This window comes from Choloepus didactylus, chromosome 18, assembly GCF_015220235.1.
Source record: "Choloepus didactylus isolate mChoDid1 chromosome 18, mChoDid1.pri, whole genome shotgun sequence".
Classification (NCBI taxonomy): domain Eukaryota; kingdom Metazoa; phylum Chordata; class Mammalia; order Pilosa; family Megalonychidae; genus Choloepus; species Choloepus didactylus.
In genome coordinates this window covers 55,015,908-55,036,852 of record NC_051324.1, presented here as the reverse complement: position 1 = coordinate 55,036,852, position 20,945 = coordinate 55,015,908, and the positions used below count along the sequence as shown (strand labels likewise).

Here is a 20,945-nt window from a genome sequence, read left to right as displayed (position 1 = left end):
CTCCTTTCCCCCACCCTCACATCTGCTGGGAACTGACAACCTGTCCGTGAGCTGCAGCTCTGAGGGTGCAGACCCTCACATCTCTGATGCAGCCAGGTGGCGGGGCTGCCCACATCTCTGGCCCTGGCAATGCGTGCATCCTCTCCCACCTGCCTCCTAGAGGCCTTTCTTCACCTCCTGATGGCCATCCCTGTTGACATCCAGTTGTTGGGACCACACTGGTGGTCAGGCATAAGCATGTTATGCTTGCCAGGTGTAACTCTCTTTTATCTCAAGCAGAGGATCTGGCCCACCCCAGAAAATGTTTCTATCTTCTTCAAGGCTCTGAACACTACCCTGCCCAACTTGGTCATCAGTCAGCCCCTTTACCTCCTACTGTAGGATGAGACAGGGCATATTTCTCACAGTCACAGACACAATTTTGTCTTCTGATGACCTAAAATAAAGCAACCATTGTGTGATAATATGTGGGTCCTGAGAAAAGGATGCATCTCCCCCTACCCTCCAAACCCTGATTCTGCCAATAGGTATATTATACTGCTCCAGACCCCACATAAGAGAGCAATAGTAGGCTGGCATGATGTTACTTTAGTTAAGGCACAGGCTCATCAACTATCAGCAAAAAGCTTCACCAGCCAAAGATCTGTTTGAGCCTCACGCTAAATATTTAAATATTTAAAGGGACACTAATTGCATACCAGTTTCTCTAGCGACTGGCCTTTTGCTTGTTTAAAATAATTCCTACTAATAAAATACCAGAAGACTAAAAGGCCAATTTCACATGCAAATACCACTTGTTTCCTTTCGGTAATGACTATTTTCAGAGACACAAAAGAAACAGAATACTTGAAAAATGTTTTCCCAAATGCAACACTTACACACTGCTAATGGGAGTATAAATATTACAATCACTTTGGAAAATGACACATGTATCCACACTCCTTGGCATAAGCATGCGCAGTAGGCGACGTTCGAATATGCTAACAGCAACAGAGTTCATAAAACACTGAAAACCCAAATGCGTACAGATTTAAGAATCGATAAATACATGACAGCAGCTTCATATAAAGGATACTATACAGCCACATAAATGAATGAACTGCCGTTACATACATCAGTCTCAGGAACAAAATCCTGAGTGGGGAAGAAAAAAAAAGCAAGCCGCAGCCAATTCAATGGGGAAATAACAGTTTTTCAACAAATGGCGCTGAGACAACCAAATATTCACAAGCAAAACAATGAATTCTCATGCCTTATACAGAAATTAGCTGAAAATGGACCAGAGATCTAAATATGAGAGGTAAAACTATAAACCTCTTGGAAGAAAACGAAGGTGTAAAGCTTTGTGATCTTGGATTAGACACTGGTTTCTTCGATATGACACCAAAAGCACAAGTAGCAGAAGAAAAAAATAGGTAACTGACTTTGTCAAAACTAAAAACTTTAGTGCTTCAAAGGATATGATCAGGAAAATGAAAAGGCAACCCACAGAATAGGAGAAAATATTTGCAAAGCATGTATCTGTTAAGGCTCTAATCTCCAGAGTATATAAAGAACTCTTAAAATTCAACAAAAAGACAATCAACTCAATTTAAAAATAGGCAAAGAATTTCAATAAACATTTCTCCAAAGATATACAAATGGCCAAAAAGCATGGAAAAGATGCTCAGCACCATTATTCATTAAGGAAATGAAAATCAAACCCACAATGAAATACCACGTCATACCTACTAGGATGGCTTTAATCAAAATGAGAGACAATAACAAGTGTTAGCGAGAATGTGGAGAAACGGGAACCTTCACACACTGACAGTGGGAATGCAAAGTGGTGCAGCCACTTTGGAAAACAGTTTGGCAGATGGAGTTACCATATGATCCAGCAATACACCCTAGAGAATTGAAAATACATGTCTACACACTGTACACAGATATTCATAGAAGCGTTATTCATAATGGTCAAAAGTTTAAAACAATCCAAATGTTCATCAACGGATGAATGGATAAACAAAATGTGGTACATGGAACCACATGGTGGCTTGGAACTATGTACCCCAGAAAAACATGTTCTTATACTTAATCGACTCTGGGGGTATGAACTCTTGCAAATAGGACCTTTTGATGAGGTTACTCCAGTTAAGGTGTGGCCCAACTGAATCAGGATGTCGCTGAATCCTATTACTGACAGCCTTATAGGGAAGGCCAAAGAGAGAGAGAAGCCACGGGAAGGAGCCAGAAGCTGGAGGTCAACAAAACGGAGGAGCCAGGAGAGGCTGCCACGTGACAGAAAAGCTAAGAACCAAGGATCACCGGCAGCCAGCCCCAGAATGCCACAATCTACTGGGAGAAAGCAGAAGCCACCTTGATTTTGGACTTCTCTTACCCTCAAACCATGAGTCAGTAAATTTCCATTGTTTAAGCTAACCCACTGCATGATATTTGCTTTAGCAGCCAGGAAACAAAAACACCATACAATGCAATACTATTCAGCCATAAAAAGGAACGAAATACTGCTACATGCTACAACGTGGATGAACGTTGAAAACATGATGCTAAAGTGAAAGAAGCCAGACACAAAGACCACATATTGTATGTTCCCCTTTAGATGAGATGTCTGGAATACACAAATCTGTAGAGACAGAAAATAGTTTAGTGGCTGTCAGGGACTGGCAAAAGTGGGGAATAGGGAGTGATTGCCAATTTTGGGGTTTCTTTTGGAGGTGATGAAAATGTTCTTGAATTAGATAATGGTGATGATTGCACAACCTTGTGAAGATACTAAAAATCACTAACTTGTACAGTTTAAAAGGGTGCATTTTATGGTATATGAATTATATTGCAATTTTAAAAATTGACAGGAGAAAACCACGCATGGAAGACTCAATCCTCTAAGATGCCATGTGTTGAGAGGGGTTGGAATCAGGGAGAGGGACAGAGAATGTGAAATAAACTCGTACTGTTCTATTTGGGCCATGGTTTCACAGGTGTCTTGCTTCATATTTATTCAATAGTCAATAAAAACAAAAAATTTTAAAGGCAAATATCATTTTTCCTATTTTTCAAGCCACAATAAACACAAAAATTAAATTTGAATTTAAATATCACAAGCTGGTTGCCACCATCAACTAAGAAACCCACGTGTGCAAAGCACCATAAAAGGCACCATGAGCATTACAAAAGACGCAGTAACAATTCCCATCTACACCACAAGCGGCCACCAGCTCCAGAAAGCCATAAATTGGCTTTCTCAGAGAATAATCCCAGCAAAGGTTTTGCCATCCCCAACACCAGTTATTAATTTAAGGAATTCATTTTGTACAATTAGGCAACTAAAGTATTAAGTGTATTTTACTTTCAGAGCTTCAAAATTTGTTTTGATAATTGGTGTCATCTCTCTTTTCCAAGTCTGCTTTTAAGCACATGGCATATATGTGGAATTAGAGCACAGTTAGTGAATTATAAGGAACTATGTTTACGAGCCTTCCTTTTTAAAGCCCTGACTTAAATGATATCTTTAGATTATCATACATTCTCATCTAGGATCTATTATATCTTAGTTTCTAAATATTCATATAATGACATCTGAAATGCCTTTTTGCAAGATACAGTCTAGATAAACTTATGGGACATTTTCTAAAAACCACCAAGGTTTCCCTCATGATTTACAATAGCTTTAGGGTAATCTAAAATTGTATCTATGTTTCCAGTTTTACCAAAGAATGACAAATGCAAATATTTTTAACTTGAACAGTGCCTTTCACTAAGGAGGTCAATATTCTAATTTTACATCATGGTTTCTGAGATATATGCCCCAGAAATGTATCATTCCAGTAAATAACTCCAGGTCATATATCTATTTTAGGATCAATGGCCTATACTGATACAATTAACTTGACAATGAATGAACGTCAATTTCTCCTTGCCTGTAGTAAACAAAGTTGGTGATGGAGAAAGCAAATGCAATTTCTAGCCAAAGAACCCTGGGTTTGAATTTCAGGCCTGCCTTTGACAGCCTCTGTGACTCTGGCAAACCTCTGAGCCTCAATTTCCGTATCTGTAAAGTGAAGTTAGTAGGATCCACCTTGGAGGATGATAATTCACACAGTGGGCTTGGCACCCTAGGATCTTCCACCAATGTTGGCACTCTGCATTTTCCCTTCCCCTGTGAAAGCAAAGCCTTATTAAGTAAATGGTCACACGGACAATTTTATAATTTTAATTAAATGTTTATACACTAAAAAAATTGGCTTCATCATTTTCTAAATTTTTCCCTCTGCATACTAAATTATAATCTTAAACTGCTAACAAAATATTTAATGAGAATCTTATTTAGAAAAATTAAAACTAATGAGGAAGTAGAGAACGATCCATTCTTAAACTTATTGATATAATTGAGGATTTCACTTCTACATCCAAATGCCTACTGGTTTCTGCAACAACAAAGGTGAACAGTTATGAATTCTGCTATTTTATGATTTGGATGTTCCTGAAAAGTCAGTGGCTTGGATAAAGACAGGAAGGCATGATTATCACATCCACTACTAAGCTAAGAGGAGTGGCTAATACAAAAACTAAAAGAAGCAAGGATTAAAAACATTTTGTCAAATCTGAAACCGTTGGATGTTAATAATCACATTCATATTTCAAAGTCCTGTGGTTATGGTTGTTGTACAGGTGCTTGTTTTTGGTAGATTTCCTAGAGGCAAGATAGAGAGAACTGGCTTTGCCAGGAGAGCATCTGGATAAGATCTGGGATGTGGTTGATCACCCTGTCAAACACAGCCAGCAGTTTGATGCAGCTTCAAAAAATGGCAATGCTATTGCAAAAGCATCAAGAAAGCTTAAGATGCTGAAGTAACAGTTCCAGTGTTTTGGCACTGACTCTCCAGAGCATGTGTTGACAAACCATAGCCCATCCATGGGCCAAACTGGGCTCACTGCCTGTTTTTGTATGGCCTGTGGGCTCAGAATGGTTTTTACATTTTTAAACGGTTGAAAATGTCAAAAGAAGAATAATATATTTTCATGACATGTAAAAATTAGATGAAATTCAAATTTCAGTGTCCATAAATAAAACTTTATCGGGACACAGCCATGCCTATTCTGTTACTTGTTGTCTATGGCTACTTTCATGATACAGAGCAGAGTTGAACAGCTGTGACAGAGACCTTATGGCCTGCAAGGCTGAAATATTTCTATCCGGCCCTTTACAGAAAAAGCTTGCCAACCTCTGCTCCAGAATATTGAATTTTTTTTTAAGGGCAGTAATGGAAGAGGACCACAGGAATGGTGAGGGGTCTGGAAACCATTTCTCAAGTTGGATAGTTGAGAGTCAGTAGAAAAGAAGATCAAAGGACACAGTTCTCTTCTCATATTTAAAGGTCCAGCATGGGATGTGGCTTGTTTTTTTGTTACTACAGAGGGGAGAACAAGGAACGCTTATGAAAATTCTAGGAAGTCAGATATCAATTAAACGTAAGAAAGCATCTTTTAACAAGCTGAAGTGGACAATCATAGAAGAGGTCATACCACAAAATACTGAGCACCCTGCCATTTGCTAGTATTTACGCTAAGAGGCAACATGATCACCAGTCGGGGTTATTATAGAAAGAATTCTTACAGTGAGTAGGAAATTGAATGACTTAAAGCTCAGGGTCCTTTACACAGCAAAGATTCTATGGTTTTATCTCAAGAGAAAAGAAAATGATCATAAATGGAAGGTAAAATCACAATGACCAGTTGATGGAAACAATTTCTACTATCTTTGTTCACTAGGGATTAGAACCTGCAGGGAAATACAATTTATTACAGACTTTTTTTAATCAATTAAAATGAGTACATTAAAAAGTGGTCTTCCATTTATATAAAGAGTACATTAGCTATAAAAAGAATCACATTAGGAAAAGAAGGTTATTTTTGGGTGGAGGGCTCCAATTACACAATATAAGGAAAGGGCATTCACTGCTAAATAAAATGAGTTGGAACCTTTCCTTGTGTTACTACAGGAAATTGGCATGTGGCACTGCTAGAAAGAGGAAAAAAAGTCTATATATAAAACAGAAAGGGAGAGGGATGCGTTAAAAAAGAACACGCTAAAATGCAGTTAAGGGCACAGCCATGTGATATACTTGCATTGGATTGCTTCATAAAATAGCTTCACAAACAACTTCACAAACCTGTTAAGCTGTTATTTTGGCCTATCTATTTTCAATGGCAATCTTGACACCCAAGCAAGGCTCACACCACCATGGCAATATAAACATCAGGGTGTTGGAGAATAAAATTTAAAGTAGCAATTTATAGCCCCTGCAGGGCTGGAAATAAACTAATCCTTAAGCATTTGTTACTATGACATAACATTCCTCAGATCCCATGGACACCTCAGGATTTCCCCACCAGGGCCATTTAGAAAGCAGAGACCCCAAAATGCCTATTCTATTAGATGATCCCTGCCCCCGAGAGTTTTAAAATACAGGTATTTAAAAGCATGAGACAGTATAATTCCTGCACAGCTCAGGGAATGCGTGATTCCGAGAAATCTGAGCAACACCCACTGAAAGGCAATTATCATCGTGACTTCCATTTGCCCAGCAGTCTTCATAGCTCATGTGATTCTTGTATCAGCCCGATTCAGGCAAGAAGAGGCGTATTTGACAGTTGAGGAAACTGAGGCACAGGAAAACTAAGTCTTCCTATAACAATTCCAGGCACCACACAGCAAGGACTCAGCTAGGTCTTCTAACTCCGCACCCACAGCCCTCCACTATACCACATTCCCTACTTGAAACCAGAAACCCCAATTTAGGGCAATTTATAGAAATTTAGGTACTTTGGCTCAGGCAGATAAAACACAAAAGTGTTTAATTAAATGAAAGGACAGAGAAAAATGAAAGAAAAATTATGTTTGAAAGTGAGCCTGCTTCTTTGCAGGGACAATACTTCCTGTTGGAAGGGGAGCAATTACCGAGACTTAAACAGTGAAAATTGTAAGGTGTGACTGATGTGCAGCTCAAAAAGCAAAAAGGAGACATTCCTGCTAAAGATGAAACACACCCAAAAGTCAAGGAGTTGGGGGGCCTGGGGTGGTCACAGGGCCCAGCCGTCTGCTCAGGACCGGCTGTAGTGTTGGGTCACTTATGGCGATCAGCACCCAGGCTCAGAGTCCAGCCTGGAACCACAATCTATCAGCCCTGGCCACCACTTCCCCGGCTGCGTCATTTTACTTTGTTATTAACTTTGCTCAAAAAGAGAGGCCTGTAAGGCCCTGGGGGCAGTTCCTTCTCAAGGTCTTAGGAAGAGACTATGTGACAACAAGGACAACTCTTTGAGAACAACCAGTCTGCAGATGAAAAACAGATGAACCTGTGATGAAGGTTTTTGTGGCACTTGGCTGCTTTTGATCTAAGAAACAGTACTGAACCCCTTCTTTAAAAATAAGATGGTTTCTGGCAGACATAACCAACATCAAAAAAAAAAAAAAAGAAAGAAAGAAAAGAAAAGAAAAGAAAGAAAGGAAAAAGTTAAAAAAAAAAAGCTGCAGAAAGAACATGGGTAAAAAAGCTCAGTAAATAATGGCTGATTTTAAATATACTTGACCCTTTCAGGAGTGTTTTTCTTGAAAAGGCTTAAGGGGATTATTCCATTTGGACAACTAATAGCCTAATTACTATTAAAAAAAAAACAACAAACACAACTAAGCTCCTTTTCAGTCAGATCTTGGCAAGTAAATACCTCAAAGTATACCCATATCTGCAGCACCATAAGTCATACTGTCGAAAAACATAATTAAACTCAGTTGTGTCCAAGTTTCTGTCAAACACAATCCATAACAGGTGAACTACTGAATGCTGAATATAAAGATTTTTCATTTTGGACATGATTCCTCTTTATAAACAGCAAAAGTATAACATAAAAAAATAAGCAATTGGTACTCTCCTGCTGGCACCACACTCTGTATGTACCCTGATGGCTAAATGCAATTCTAATACCAAACTCTTTGCACCTAAGGAGAAGGAATTAAATAACCACATTTCATACTTTTAAAGCTGTCCCACTGAGCAAAAAAAAAAAAGTCTTTTCACAGGACTTTTTTTTTCATAGCACTTTTTAACTATTTAGAAAATTACTTTTCTCTGCTGTATCACCTTTACGGATGCTAAAATATCCCAAACTGATGAAATGTATGAGATGTAAAGTCTACAATAGTCTTCTCATCATTATCATCATTTGATATCAGGGCAAACTCAGCGAAATGTTCCTGATGGTGGACCACATCACATCATGAGGCACCAACAGTGAACTTACACATTTCAGCAAAAATCCGCCAGGGTTTAAGCACAGACTTCTCTAAGTGATAATCCCTGTCTTCAGAATTACTTGCTCATAGAAGCAGATGATCACAGGCTCCCTCTTCTCAAACATCTATCCAGCGTTGTTTCTCTATTTTGTTTAATGGCTAATCAATGGCTTACCAAAAGTGTTTTTTTCTGGGTTTAAATATTGCAGATGTAGAATATTTTGGCTACAGTGGGAATTAAATGGACACTTGTAGGTTGTCCCAGACCCACTGGTACTTCTTAGACTGGAATGGAACTCTGAAGAACGTTTTTCTAGATCCCGTTACCTTCATGGATAGAGCATGTAACAACCGCTCCTTCGGGGTGGCAGGACCGTTGTACAATGAAATCTAATGAAATTCAGGTCATTGGCTAGTGAGTTGGAAGTTCTATCTGTAGATATCACAAAAAGAATTTACAAAAATGAAAAGTGTTACATAGTGAATTTATTAATAAGCCACAATACTGACTTATGTTATTTTCTTTCTCTCAAGTTAAACATTTATAAACCCCTAAAAATTTAAGATAACATTTTAACTGTACTTCCTGGTACAGGAAGAAAGCTATCATTAATCAAACATTCTGTCTTCTACTTTAATATAAGAACCCTTGTGGGTGCCAACCCTGTTTGTTTGATACATTTCTAAAATGCATTGGTACTTTCGCTGGCCTTAGTAAATATTCTGAACAAAAATGCACTTTTTCTGATAAATGACGAAAAATAGTACTCCCGAATTAAAACCGTCAAGCACTTCAGCTGTTGCTGCAAAGGTATAGGAAGCATTATTGAATCACTAATGCCACCCAAAATATGGATATGGGCTCATCTCATTGTCATTTTCTTCCCTCTGAAGATGGCAGAATTCAGAAATAATTCCATTTAGGTTCCATTAATTTCAAGTTTAATTGGGTTTGGGGTTTTATTGGGGCTTACTGGGAAATGAAGTATGAATTGTAATGATAAGGTGATATAATTGATGCTTATTAAAAATGACCAGAATGGGCATATCCTATTAAGTGTGGTTCCCTTCAAATAGTTCATTTTAGGTGATGACATGTTTATTTCAATAGCGCTAACATAGAGTAATACATCTCAGAAGCTCCTTTGTGGAACCTAAAGAAGTTTTATTTCTCCATTGTTTTTAACATTCTTGGTTATGATAAGTATCTTTTAATGATAATTTTGAATTTGGGAAGTAATAATCTTGCAAAGTTAAAAATTAATTTTAGTCCACATAGAGTGTAACTATAAAGGAACAATACTAATTTGTGCACGTGCTTTGTAAACCAGCTCTTGAGGCAATTCTAGTAAAGGTGAGCTGGAAGTTTCTAAGGAGCAGTAAGATCATTTGGAAGGGTAAATAGATAGCTTTGAACAGATTATTGCTGATCATTTTAAATACCTTCCCATTTGGTTACCTCCAAGGGAAAAGTTTGAAAGTTTTAAGCTAAATGTGCCAAAGACATGGTACTGTTTGTCTGTCTCTATAGTTATTTTCAGATACTAATTTTAAGAAACTCCCAAGTGTTCATCAGCAAACATCCTGGTTGATGGTGTCTATAAAAGCCAAAAGTTCCTACTGCCATTAAAATGAATAATTTCCAAAAATGAAGAGGTGGGTCTCTTTTTAGAGCATGAACTACAAAAGTTATTTTCAAAGAAAACTATGATTCATTTATCAAAGTTAAGCTGAGGAATGCCAACTGGTTTAATACTCAGGTAAAATTAATGGTTTGACGGCAGATAAAACTTATGGATCACTCTCTTCTCTTACTAAAACAAAAGCATTACCTTCTCCCCAATTATTTCCTTTGACAGTCCTGGGAGTTATTTAATCTCTAGGAAATCGAGTTTAATTGTTACAGAACTAGATAAATCTCTGATGTTCCATCCAGCTTTTGAAGTTTAGGGAAGCAGACTGGGTAGAGCAAAGAGCATGCATGGGCTGTGAAGTCTGAGCAGCCTAGATGTGAAAATCTGCCTACCAGTGACTAGCCACGTGCCCTCTGTAAGCACCCTTGACCCACACCTGTGAAATGGAGACGACAACATCTGACTCCTAGGAGTTTTATAAGAACGAAGTGAAACAAGAAGGCACTCAACAAATGTTACTTCTCTCTTCCCCTCCTTTTCGTGGGAAATGTGACCTCTATCAGTCCAAGCATATAAAATAGAAACCACATTTTAAAACTTGTATTTTCTAAACAGACTGTTTCATGGGATGCACTTTTGAGATATATGGTGCTGAGTATTTTATTATGTCTATAATGACACATTACTGCAAGGCCACACTCAACCAAGACCATGTGATATAGGATAATTGCCTAGCTCCTAACTGTTGTGATCAAGAAAGCCAAGGCAAGCAACTTTCACAACGTCTGTAAGACAGGAAGACGGAGATGGCCCAGAGAAGCAGAATGAACAGCAAGACAGTCAGCTTTCTAAGTACTCTTCAGTCCTACACAATACTTTTCAGGAAGTGTGGGTACAATACTCATTACCATATCACTGTCTCAATTAAACTGTCTATACAAGTTGGAAGTATTTTTGCCAGGCAGTTGAGAGATAAATGAAACATCGCCATTTTAAGAATAAATAAACCCTGCTTTTGAGAGTGCTTTTGAGAAAAACAAATAATCCAGCCAATAAGACCCAGTGCATTTGAAAGTTTAAACAACTTAGTTATATCAGCATCCAAATTGATAGTGCCTTCTCATTTCTCAAATGATGAATTTTCTTCTAGATAAAGTCATAGGTTTTATACAGATTTGGTATAGCAATACACAAACTAGTGCTCAGACAACTTGCTTGTCTCTAAGATTCAATGCTATAAAAGAATGTTTTTGTTCATGGGAATTGTATATGTGAATTCTAGTGTATGTTCAAGGATATGTGCAGCTTACTCTCATATGTTCAGAAGACAGAGCAATAGATGATGGATGATGGGGGGGAGGGAGGGAGGGAAAGAGAAATGGTGGTGTGATAGCATGTTAAAGTTGGTGGATCGGGGTATCAGGGGAGGGGGTCAGGGTATGCTGGAGTTCTGTGTACGGGGTTTGTATTGTTTTTGCAACTGTTCCTATAACTTTGACTTTATTTCAAAATAAAGTTAAAAAAATAAATTGTGGTGATAAATGCATTAAAAAAATATATTCAGTGCTAAACACCTGGATCTGGCCTTAATACAGCAAATATAATCAGATCTGAACACAGTATGTGTCCGTATGTGTATACAGACACACGCACATACATATATGTGCATAGACGACATGGGGAGGGGGCCCAGTCTCTGAAGATAAGCTGCTTAGATTAGGTGTTTAAACATTACTATAGGCTGCCCTCAAATTACATTTGTTTGGCTAATCTCTAAGTGATTCAGTCTGGGAAAGAAACACCACCATAAAGATTGTCAGATATGTTAAAGGAATTAAAGGATGATGATGTTTCTTCTTTGCTGGGGAACAATTACAAATTCTAGAAGGTCATGTTTCACCCAAACTTAAAAGGAGCAAAAAAAGAAAGATAAAAGAAGTGAAGAGTCATTAGATAAATTTCAAAATCTTACGTTGGCTACTTGTTTAGATAGATGAGTCAACTTCCACTAAGTCCAAAAAGGAGTTTAAGAGTGGGCCCCTTTTGCCAAGAGTCTGGGAAATGAAAGAATGACTCACTTTAATACTTGATGTCAAAATCTTGGTGAGCTCTGGCTTTGGTGTTTTTTAAGTCAATAAATGGCGTTGTATAATGTTGCTCAGACAGCAGCCAGGAAGTGGCAGCCAACCTTAGACTCCGTCCTCTATCCCAGGATAAAGCCAGTGGCCAAGAAAGTGTCCTCTGCAATGCCTGATATTCTATGGAGCCCCTTTTTAGAGATTTGCCACCCTATGAGATTTGTCCAGCCTTACCTGGTGTGATTTTGCCACCCTAGACAAATATTGTTAAGACATAGCTTAAATAGGCAGTGAGCCACCTTTAGAATGAAGTCCAAAAGGCAAAGTCTGAAGGACATCTGCCAGAGATCTATAAGGCTCACCTCCCAGGTAGAACCATCTTCTCCAGAATGTGTATTCTACAATTCATTCTGCTAGCACATCGTTTCCCATTTCGTGGCACATAGAAAGTAAAGAAATGCACCTGGAGCCAAAGCCAGAAGGACCCCAAGGTGCTGTCCTTCCACTGATGGTGGCCATCAGCTTTGGTCTACCTTGGGGGGCTCCTGAGGATTGTGAAGTCTGTCAAAGAAGTTCCCCAGTACTCTGTGGCCCGCAGCAATTCAAGCTGTGATTACTTTTTTCCCCTTAAGCATCAAGTTCTGATCTAATCTGCATTCATTCTGGTCCAAATCTGGCAGATTTTTTCCCACACTGCTGCAGAAGAGAACAACCTCCTTTGGAAATTTCTCTAAATTCAGGAAAACCAAAGCCATCTCCATGAGGACAGGGACCATAACTTTTTAATTTACTTATAATCCAAATTTAGCACTTTCTGTCAATGGCTCTCTCTCTCTAAGCATAGATGTCTGTTCTGCTGAAAAAAAATCCATAGATATCTCTTTTAAAAAAAAACAGCTTTGGTGAGATACATTTTTATGTACTGTATACTTCACTCATCAAAAGTATACAAATCATATTTTTTGTTTAGTCTATTTGCAGACTTGGGCAACTATCACCATTAATTCAATTTTAGACCATTTTCACTCTATTTTTAAATGGCAATGAAACTTCTCCAATGCCCTATTGTCTGTAAGCTCTAAGAGGGCAGGGATCATGCCACCCTTGTTCACTGCTCCATCCGTGCACCTACCCAGGCACAGAGTAGGAGTGCTCTTGGTATGTGTGAAATGAATGCCTTCATTCTGTCTTGAGTCCCAACTGGAACTTCCATATCCCCCAGTTCTTTAACTTTAAGAAATAGCTACTTCTCTTCTCCAGTGGAAACATTCGCAATCTAGCTAATCTCTCTGCTGTAGGCAGAATACTAAAACAGCCCCAAGATTCCCTTCCCATGGTATGTATATTCTGTATAATTCTCTCCCCTTGAATGTGGGTAAGCCTGACCAAATCATGTGCACCCTTTAAAAAAAGGGTCTAGAGGTCAGAGACAAGAAGTCAGAGTGCTTCCAATTGCAGCAGATGCTCTCTTGTTGGCCTTGAAGGAGCAAACTGACAAGTTGTGGGAAGGGCCACACAGCCAGAAATGGCAGGCAGCCTCTAGAGGCTGGCCCATAGCTGATGCGCAGCAAGAAAGTGGGGACCTTAATCCTACACCACAAGGAACTGAATTCTGCCAACAACAACATGAACTTGGGAGAAGATACCAAGCCCCAGAAAAGAAAGCAGCTCAGCCAACACCTTGATTTCAGCTTGGGAGACCCTGAGCAGAAAAATCTAGACATGCTTAGACATCTGGTCTACAAAAACAGTGAAGGAAGACATTTAGGGTCAGCTTTCCTAAAAGGTTCCTGTTTTTCTCAGCTTCTTCCTGTCCGTTCATTCAGCAGATATTTACTTGGTGACAGACCCTGGGTTTAGCAGGAGAGCCGCATGGTCCAATGTGTCATCCATGAACCACATATGGATACACGGTGGATTTAAACTAAAAGATCTCATTAGCATTTTTGTATGTGGATTACATGGTGAAAAGATAATGATGGAGATGGATGATAAACAAAAAAACAAATCAATAATGTAATTATTGATTACGATAAATTCTCTGAAGATAAGATATGGAGACAGAGAATAATAGGAGAAAACTATTTTAGATGGAGTGGCATTTCCACTTATAAACCCACGAGTTTGCTATAAACTTCCCCGTTTTAACACATGGTAGTAGCAGGGGCTGGGAGTGAGAGGAACTAACAAAGGTGAGTGGCTATTTGCAGGCCCAGGGCAATGAAACGTGCCCACTGGGTTCCATGTAAGTGGTACCCCTGGGAGGTATGCACCCTTGAAGCCATTTGTATGACTTGTAAATTTTTATAAGTTGGAAGTTGTATAGTATGAAAAGTACAGCTTCTGAGACAATTTTTGCAAAACAATTTCCCATTTTCCAAATACAATTTATTTTTCAAATTTTATTTATAACACACTTGGGCTTCATCCTCAATGTAACCAACAAAACATACCCATTTGAGAACATCAGGAAATTCCTGATTTCCAGCACCAGACAGGGAAGGTAGGCGGCTGGCAGTCTGCAATCCGAACTTCTCTTTTTCCTCTCCCAGTGGGCTGAATTTGATAAAGATATACAAAACATTCCTGGTTTCCAGATACAAATCAGCCGCTCATTTCTATAGTTCGAGTTTGCTTCTCTGGACAGTGGTAGAAATGTGAACCAGTTTTCAAAGACGTTTTCAGACCTCCAACCAACAGAAAACAGGCAGAAGCCCACGCAGGCCAGCCAGGGCACTTGTGACGTCGCTCAGGAGGCTCAAGCAATGAACCTAAATATTGCCCCTAAAAATAGCACTTTTACTGCCTGTCACTGTGAATACACTATTAAATTAAAAAAACAAACAAACAAAAAAAACCCACCTTTGTGAACACCCCCTTTCAAATACACGCTTCCCTAATTTACATTCTGGGGTAAAAGTGTTGAGAGATTAAAAAGAATGAGTGTTGAGAATACACTAATTTTAAAAAAACTGCTTACCAAGGATAGTGAGCTCCATTCACCTAAAATGAAGACTACTTTCTAAAATGAAGAGTACTCGCTTTTCCTTGAAAATCAATAATTTTCCAGCAGATACTGGGTTTCTAAGTTGATTTTTAGAAGCCTCAGGGACTTGCTCCCAGGTCTTCCTAATGAAAAGCATTTAATTACTATCCACTTTTAACTGGGATTTTGTTAACAATAGTGTTCTTTTGTTTTTGTTTTTTTTTCAGGGCCCAGAATCTGTTTTGTGGGAAATGTTCACACCCAACTCACAGGGAAAATGCTGGGTCCTTCATAAACAAAGTCAATTTCACTGACCCGCCAGCAGGACAGCATCTGTTCCTTGTTGTCCGTTCCATTAGTGGTGAAAGGTTTGCACTTACCATTAACCCGCCCTCCCTTCCCTCGTGCCCTTCGCAACCAAGAATGGAGCTTTGTAGACGGCTGGGCAGCATGAGGGACACTGTCCCTTAGCTGAGGAACAAGACAGGGAAGCCAGTGGACGGCCCAGAAATCAAAACTCATGACCCTAGCCTTAGTCCCTCTCAACCAGGCTAACAGTCAAAAGAAAAATAAAAAACAAAACAATCAAAGTAGTGCTCGCTCCTGATAAACATTTTCAAAAGTATGTATATGAGGAATCCTGGGGAAGTTCTAAGAGATTCATCTGAAGAGCCTTTATCCTTTTTATTCAGGGGGTGTCACTTTGTACAAGAAAAATCAAAGCTGATGGCTGTCACACTTAAAATCTCTTTCCTTAAAGAATTGCTGTCCCAATATGTCTGCAGATACATGTAATGAAAATCATTTAAAACAGAAACCAAGGAGTGTTCCACATTTTGGCATCTCCATTCATGTCATTCCAGAGGCGGCACCACCCAGATGGCAAATGTGTTCTCAGAAATGTGCAAAAGTGTGTAAGAAAACTCTCCAGTGATCTTTTTTTTTTTGGGGGGGGGGGGGTGCTGAATAAAGTGCAAAGAACAAAATAACATGTATAAAAAGTTGTTTTTCTTTTCTCTCTTTCTCTTTTTTTTCTTGGTGGGTATAGGGCTGAGAGTGGTGTTTCTGTTTTTCTTCATTGTACACCAAACCCCTAAAGACCACAAATAAATCCCTAAAACACACACATTAATGCTAATATAGGCAGAAGATAAACTGTTAAACAGGAAAGGAGGCAATGAAAACTAAAGGATTTCTGCCTTAGATAATATTAAGATGAGCTTAGAGCGTTTAAGATGCTTATCTTGTTGATAAGTACCTCAGTCAGGAGAGGCCAAATCTAGACTTGCCTCCCAGGAGCCCCAATGGGGGATGTTGGGACCAATGGCTACACTGGAATGGCCATCAAGCCACCCATCCTAAAGCCACCCCAAACAAATGTACAATCTAAGGAAAACCCGGGGCTTGTTACACAAAACTAGCTTCAAACAGTCTCCTGGACCCCTTCCAATCAGCTGACTACCCCTAAATGGCCCCCAAGTAGACACAAAGTAAGTCCCCAACCCACCTCTACCCAGAGACTGCTCAGTGTACACATTTTCCTTTCAACAAGGGATCCTGGGGGGGGAAGGGAGATCGGAGAACTCCTATGAAGACAGGCAATTAACAGATACTTCTCCCCGTTTTAGTCTCCTCCATAAAACGAAAAGGTTGATGATCTCTCATAGCCCTTCTGAGCCTAAAAGTCCAGAATCGACATCACCAAATATTTCAAATGAAGTCAATGAGAACTTTCTCTTTTTAGCCACTTTCAGCCCCCAGGGATCCTTACTGCTCATAACTTTCCAACAGGCTTAAATTTAGTTCAGAGACTACATTTAACAATCAAATGAGGAACTATTCCAATGAAATTTTTTTTCTTAAAATTAACCCATGATATGTAACCTCTTATAATTCTTTATTTGCCATGAAATTAATATCTAAAGAGCAAACAAACAAACAAAACCACCCTGATCTAGACTTGTGGTTCAGCTTTATTTTGTCTTCCAGAGCTGTTCTTCTTTCCTGAAACTAGGGAACATTTTATGAGTCAAATGAGGCTAGAGAAATAGTAGAAACCAGTGCTCTTTCTATACAAATTCAAAAGGCCTCTGATTTTTCATTTAGTTGATAGTGCTGACTTTATTTTCAAGAAATGTTTTCCCTTGTGCTGGACTAAACACTAGTTGACAGGCCACAAGCAGAGTCAGGTAAAACAAATAATGGGTTTTAGCTAGGCTCTGATTCTGGCTTGGCTATGAACTAGTTTTGTGGCCTGGAGAATATTACTTAACCTTTCCAAATCTCAATTTACTTACCTGCAAAATCCAGATAATAACACACCTTCCTTCCCAAAGCCCTCTGCTCCACCCCACTCTCCACCCCTAGGTTAAGTGGGATAAGGCCAGGGATAAAGAATTGACACACTGTGTTGGTTCTCTAACTGACTGCCCAAAACAAGAGAATTTGCCTCATTTTCAAAAATATGGACAATGCCTATTTTCAAAAATATGGACAAAAATATGGATAATACTAAAAATATGGATTAACTGTAATGGTTAAAAAGAAACAAGTTCCAGAAGTTCCATTTAGGTTGAATCAAGCCCAATCAAGAGTTGAAACAAAAGTAGGCTTCCAATACAGAAAAGCCTACCCAAAATGATGGTAAATGTCTTCTTTGAAGAAACTGTTTAGGTTGCTTCCCAGTTTTCAATTTTAAGATCAGTGGGACATACTGCAAAAGCACCTGGACCAGGAGACAGTGGGTTTTACTTCCAGTTCAGAATCCAGGGGTCTAACATCTGCCGAGCCAGGTCTGGTTTCCTTGTCAATCAGCTGAGTTAGTTAGTCTGAATCCTTCCAGTTTGAGGGACTATCAATTTAATTTGCCCTGTGCTTTTCTGACAGAGTAGAAAACAACTTTAGAAAAATGATCTTACAGAAACTGAATCTTGCTTACTTTAGTCCAAATAAGTATACAATAATTAATCTGTAATTATACATTATGTTACAGATGGAGTCTGATTTCATTTGCCAATTAAGAAAGGAAGGGCCTCCACTTATACCACTCAAATGATTACTTCATCTTGCAGTTGTGGGTATTTATTTCAGCACGAAAAAAATAGGTGAGTAAAGAGACCAGGCAGAAAGCCCTGCTTTCTTAAGAAAGCCTAAGAAGGAAACAAGCAGTATAATGAGATTTTATAGGTAGGTTGTAGAGAAGATTCTAGAACTGGATTTTTTCTTTACTGCCACCTGCATTTCTTGTGTATTCCATGCACAACCAATATCCCTAGATTCCAAACTCCTATCAATAAATAAAACCATTAGGAGGCGATGGGGAAGCAGTCATATCTCAGAGCTGACCAACTCCAGCCCAATTGCCCACAGGCTGATCTCACCCTTTTCTGGAAATACCAAGGGAAACCAGTTCCATTCATTTGCGTCCCTGGTCCTGCACAAGGCTGGACTCCTCCACTTTATTTACAAGGTTGGGATGCGCATAACGCCCACCCCCCAAATTCTGCCCACAGGATATCCATTCAGACCCTCTTAAATGCTAATCACCTCGAAAGGTTGGGCATTCTGGGGAGAGCTGCTGCCTCCCCGTCTTTGGCAGCCGTGTTCCTATGGTAGATTGTGTAAACTGGGAGCTACTTTCATCTTGCCTTGGACGGTAGCCGGGTATTGCCTTAACACTTAGCCCCAGATGACAAATGAACACAGTGGTGGTTCAATAACATGGCTGATAAATACATTCACTGTATTTAAATAGAAACATGGTTTTGATCGCTGATTTCATTTGTGTTGCCACACCAAACCAAACTAGTGAGTTTCAAATTGCCCTGAGTTCGGGCTCCCTCCTTGCCCCTAGACGGGCGCTAAGCAGTTACGAAATCACCAAAAAGGTGGAGAGGAAGAAGTGAGGGAAGCCGGGCCCTGAATAACCCTCTCCTCACTGAGTCATCATTTCCTGAATGGTGGAGCAGCGCGCCGAGGACGAGCCCCCACTCCCCACCACCACCCTCCCACCACCTCCCACCCCCTCCCACCCCCTCCCACCCCTCCCTGGACAGGTTCTGGAGCGGGAACCCGGCCGGGCACCCGCGTGATGGAGCGCCCCCCAGTGGCCCAGCCGCAGCCCCCGCTGCTCCCAGCTCGTCCGCAGACCACGCTCCCCGCGGCGGAAGAAACAGACACAGAAAAGTTTCGGAGACAGGCGGTTTGCGAAAGGCCGGAGCCGGGTCCCAGAGCCTTGCTGAGCCTGCACGGGGGAGCGGCGCCCAAGCCGGCAGCGACGGCTAGGGCCTGGGGTCCCCGAAGGGCTCCAAGGCGGTGCCGGGGTGCCCAGAGTCCGAGGACGAAGGGCTTCTCTCTGCGCCCCGACCTTGCAGCCGAGGGCGGGGTGTTGGTGGTGGAAGCTGGGCCGACGGTTAGTACGGGGTGATACCGCCCTCCCCCAAATACCGAGGCGCGTTTGGGGCCTTGGGGTTCGCTTTATCCATTTTCTTAATTGGAGGGAGAGGCACACGAGCTCCCTTTGGGGCACTGTGATCTCCAACAAGCTGGACTCCTGGGTGCCCCCCTCCCAAAGAGCCCACCTGGAGCCGCCCCACCCAACGCCGCCCTCCCTACTGGCAGAAAAGTGTAAAAGACAAATCCCCTTCCTCCTCCGCTCCAGCCTTCTGGTTTGGGAGGAAATGTTCCAACAGGATCTCCCTGACGTCCGCAGTGGACCCGCCTGCCGGGAGGCGGCGGCCGGGGACGCGGCGCCTCGGGGCGGGGGTCCAAGACGGGGAGAGGCCGGGCCCGGAGCGGCGCTTACCTCGTCCACTGTCAGCGGCATGCAGATCCGGTACTCCTTCAGCAGCATGGTCCTGCCGGCCGCGGACTCCCGGGGCGGGAAACGGGGAGCGCCCCCCAGACCAAAGAGGCGGCCGCCCCGGCGCAGGGCAGGGCGCCCGGAGCCGGCCCGCGAAGCACTCCAGCGGTGCGCTCAGCTCCGGGCTTCCTCCTCTCCGCCCGAGAGCATGTCAAGGTTTGGGACCCGGTGTTCGCTGCTCCCCCGCCTCCTTCCTTGCCGAGGTCTGCCCTCCCGGAACGCGGTGTTGCAAAGTCAGGGAGGGAGGAAGACCCGCTGGGAAAGCCTCCAATCGGCGGCTCAGGGCGATAGGAGCGGCAAGAAGATCAGGGTATGCCAGGCGCGGGCGAGGGAGGAAAAAAAAGAGAGTTCCAAAAATGAAAACAAATGCACAGAAGTCACCCACTTGATCCGTCTCCGAAACAAGAGATGAACCTGGTGACGCCCCCCGCCCCACTCCAGCAGTCTGCCCAATGCTAATGTCTCCAGGAACACATTGCAGCCGAGCCGAAGATGCTGACTTTCCAGACAAAGGCTCGATCAGCTCCTCTCCCCGGGCGGTAAACAAGATTTCCTTCTCTTTTTAGGGCCGGTCCCCGAGCTGCTCCAGGGCTGGCTTGGCTGAGGGAGAAAAGGGAAGCCGCCGCCGCGCCTCTCGGCTCTGCCGGGCTGGGGCCGCCGGGTCCCTCCAACGTCGGCTCGCGGCTGCGAGGGGAGGGCGAGAGGGAGCTGGCGCCTTCTAGGGCGCCTCCCCTCCCCGAGTCCCTTCGCTGCCCGGGAGCCGTGCGTGCCCGCGAGTTCGCAGCCACCTCGCCGGGGCTGGAGAGTCCGCGCGGAGCTGCAGTGTACCTCGAGCCGGGGAGGTGGGTGCGGGAGGAGCGAGTGCGAGCGAGGCTGACATCAGCAGCGGCCGCGGCGGGGAGGGTAGCCCCATCCGGCCAATGGGGAAATGGCAAAGAATGTGGAGGATTTAAACAAAACAGCACGTCTCTCCCGGGCTGCTGCCAGCCGGCAGGGCTGCCCCAGAGCCGAGCTCGGCTAGCGCTGGGGAGGACCGGAAACGGGGCTTCCCTCGGTTCCTTGACCCTTGCATTCTGTGCCATCATTTCCCATT

General features: G+C 41.9%; 1 protein-coding gene across 2 annotated transcripts in view; it reads right to left on the bottom strand.

The window, feature by feature from the left end:
• The window catches only part of PITPNC1 (phosphatidylinositol transfer protein cytoplasmic 1), a 270,335-nt gene extending 249,639 nt beyond the window's left edge, over positions 1-20,696 (bottom strand). For both annotated transcript variants that reach the window (XM_037809087.1, XM_037809088.1), the window contains exon 1: positions 19,796-20,696. Coding sequence is in view for 1 of the 2 variants with exons in the window: in XM_037809088.1 (XP_037665016.1) it covers positions 19,796-19,843 (48 nt within the window). In the remaining variant the exon portion in view is untranslated. The remainder of the gene's footprint in view (positions 1-19,795) is intronic.
• Positions 20,697-20,945: the final 249 nt, after the last annotated feature.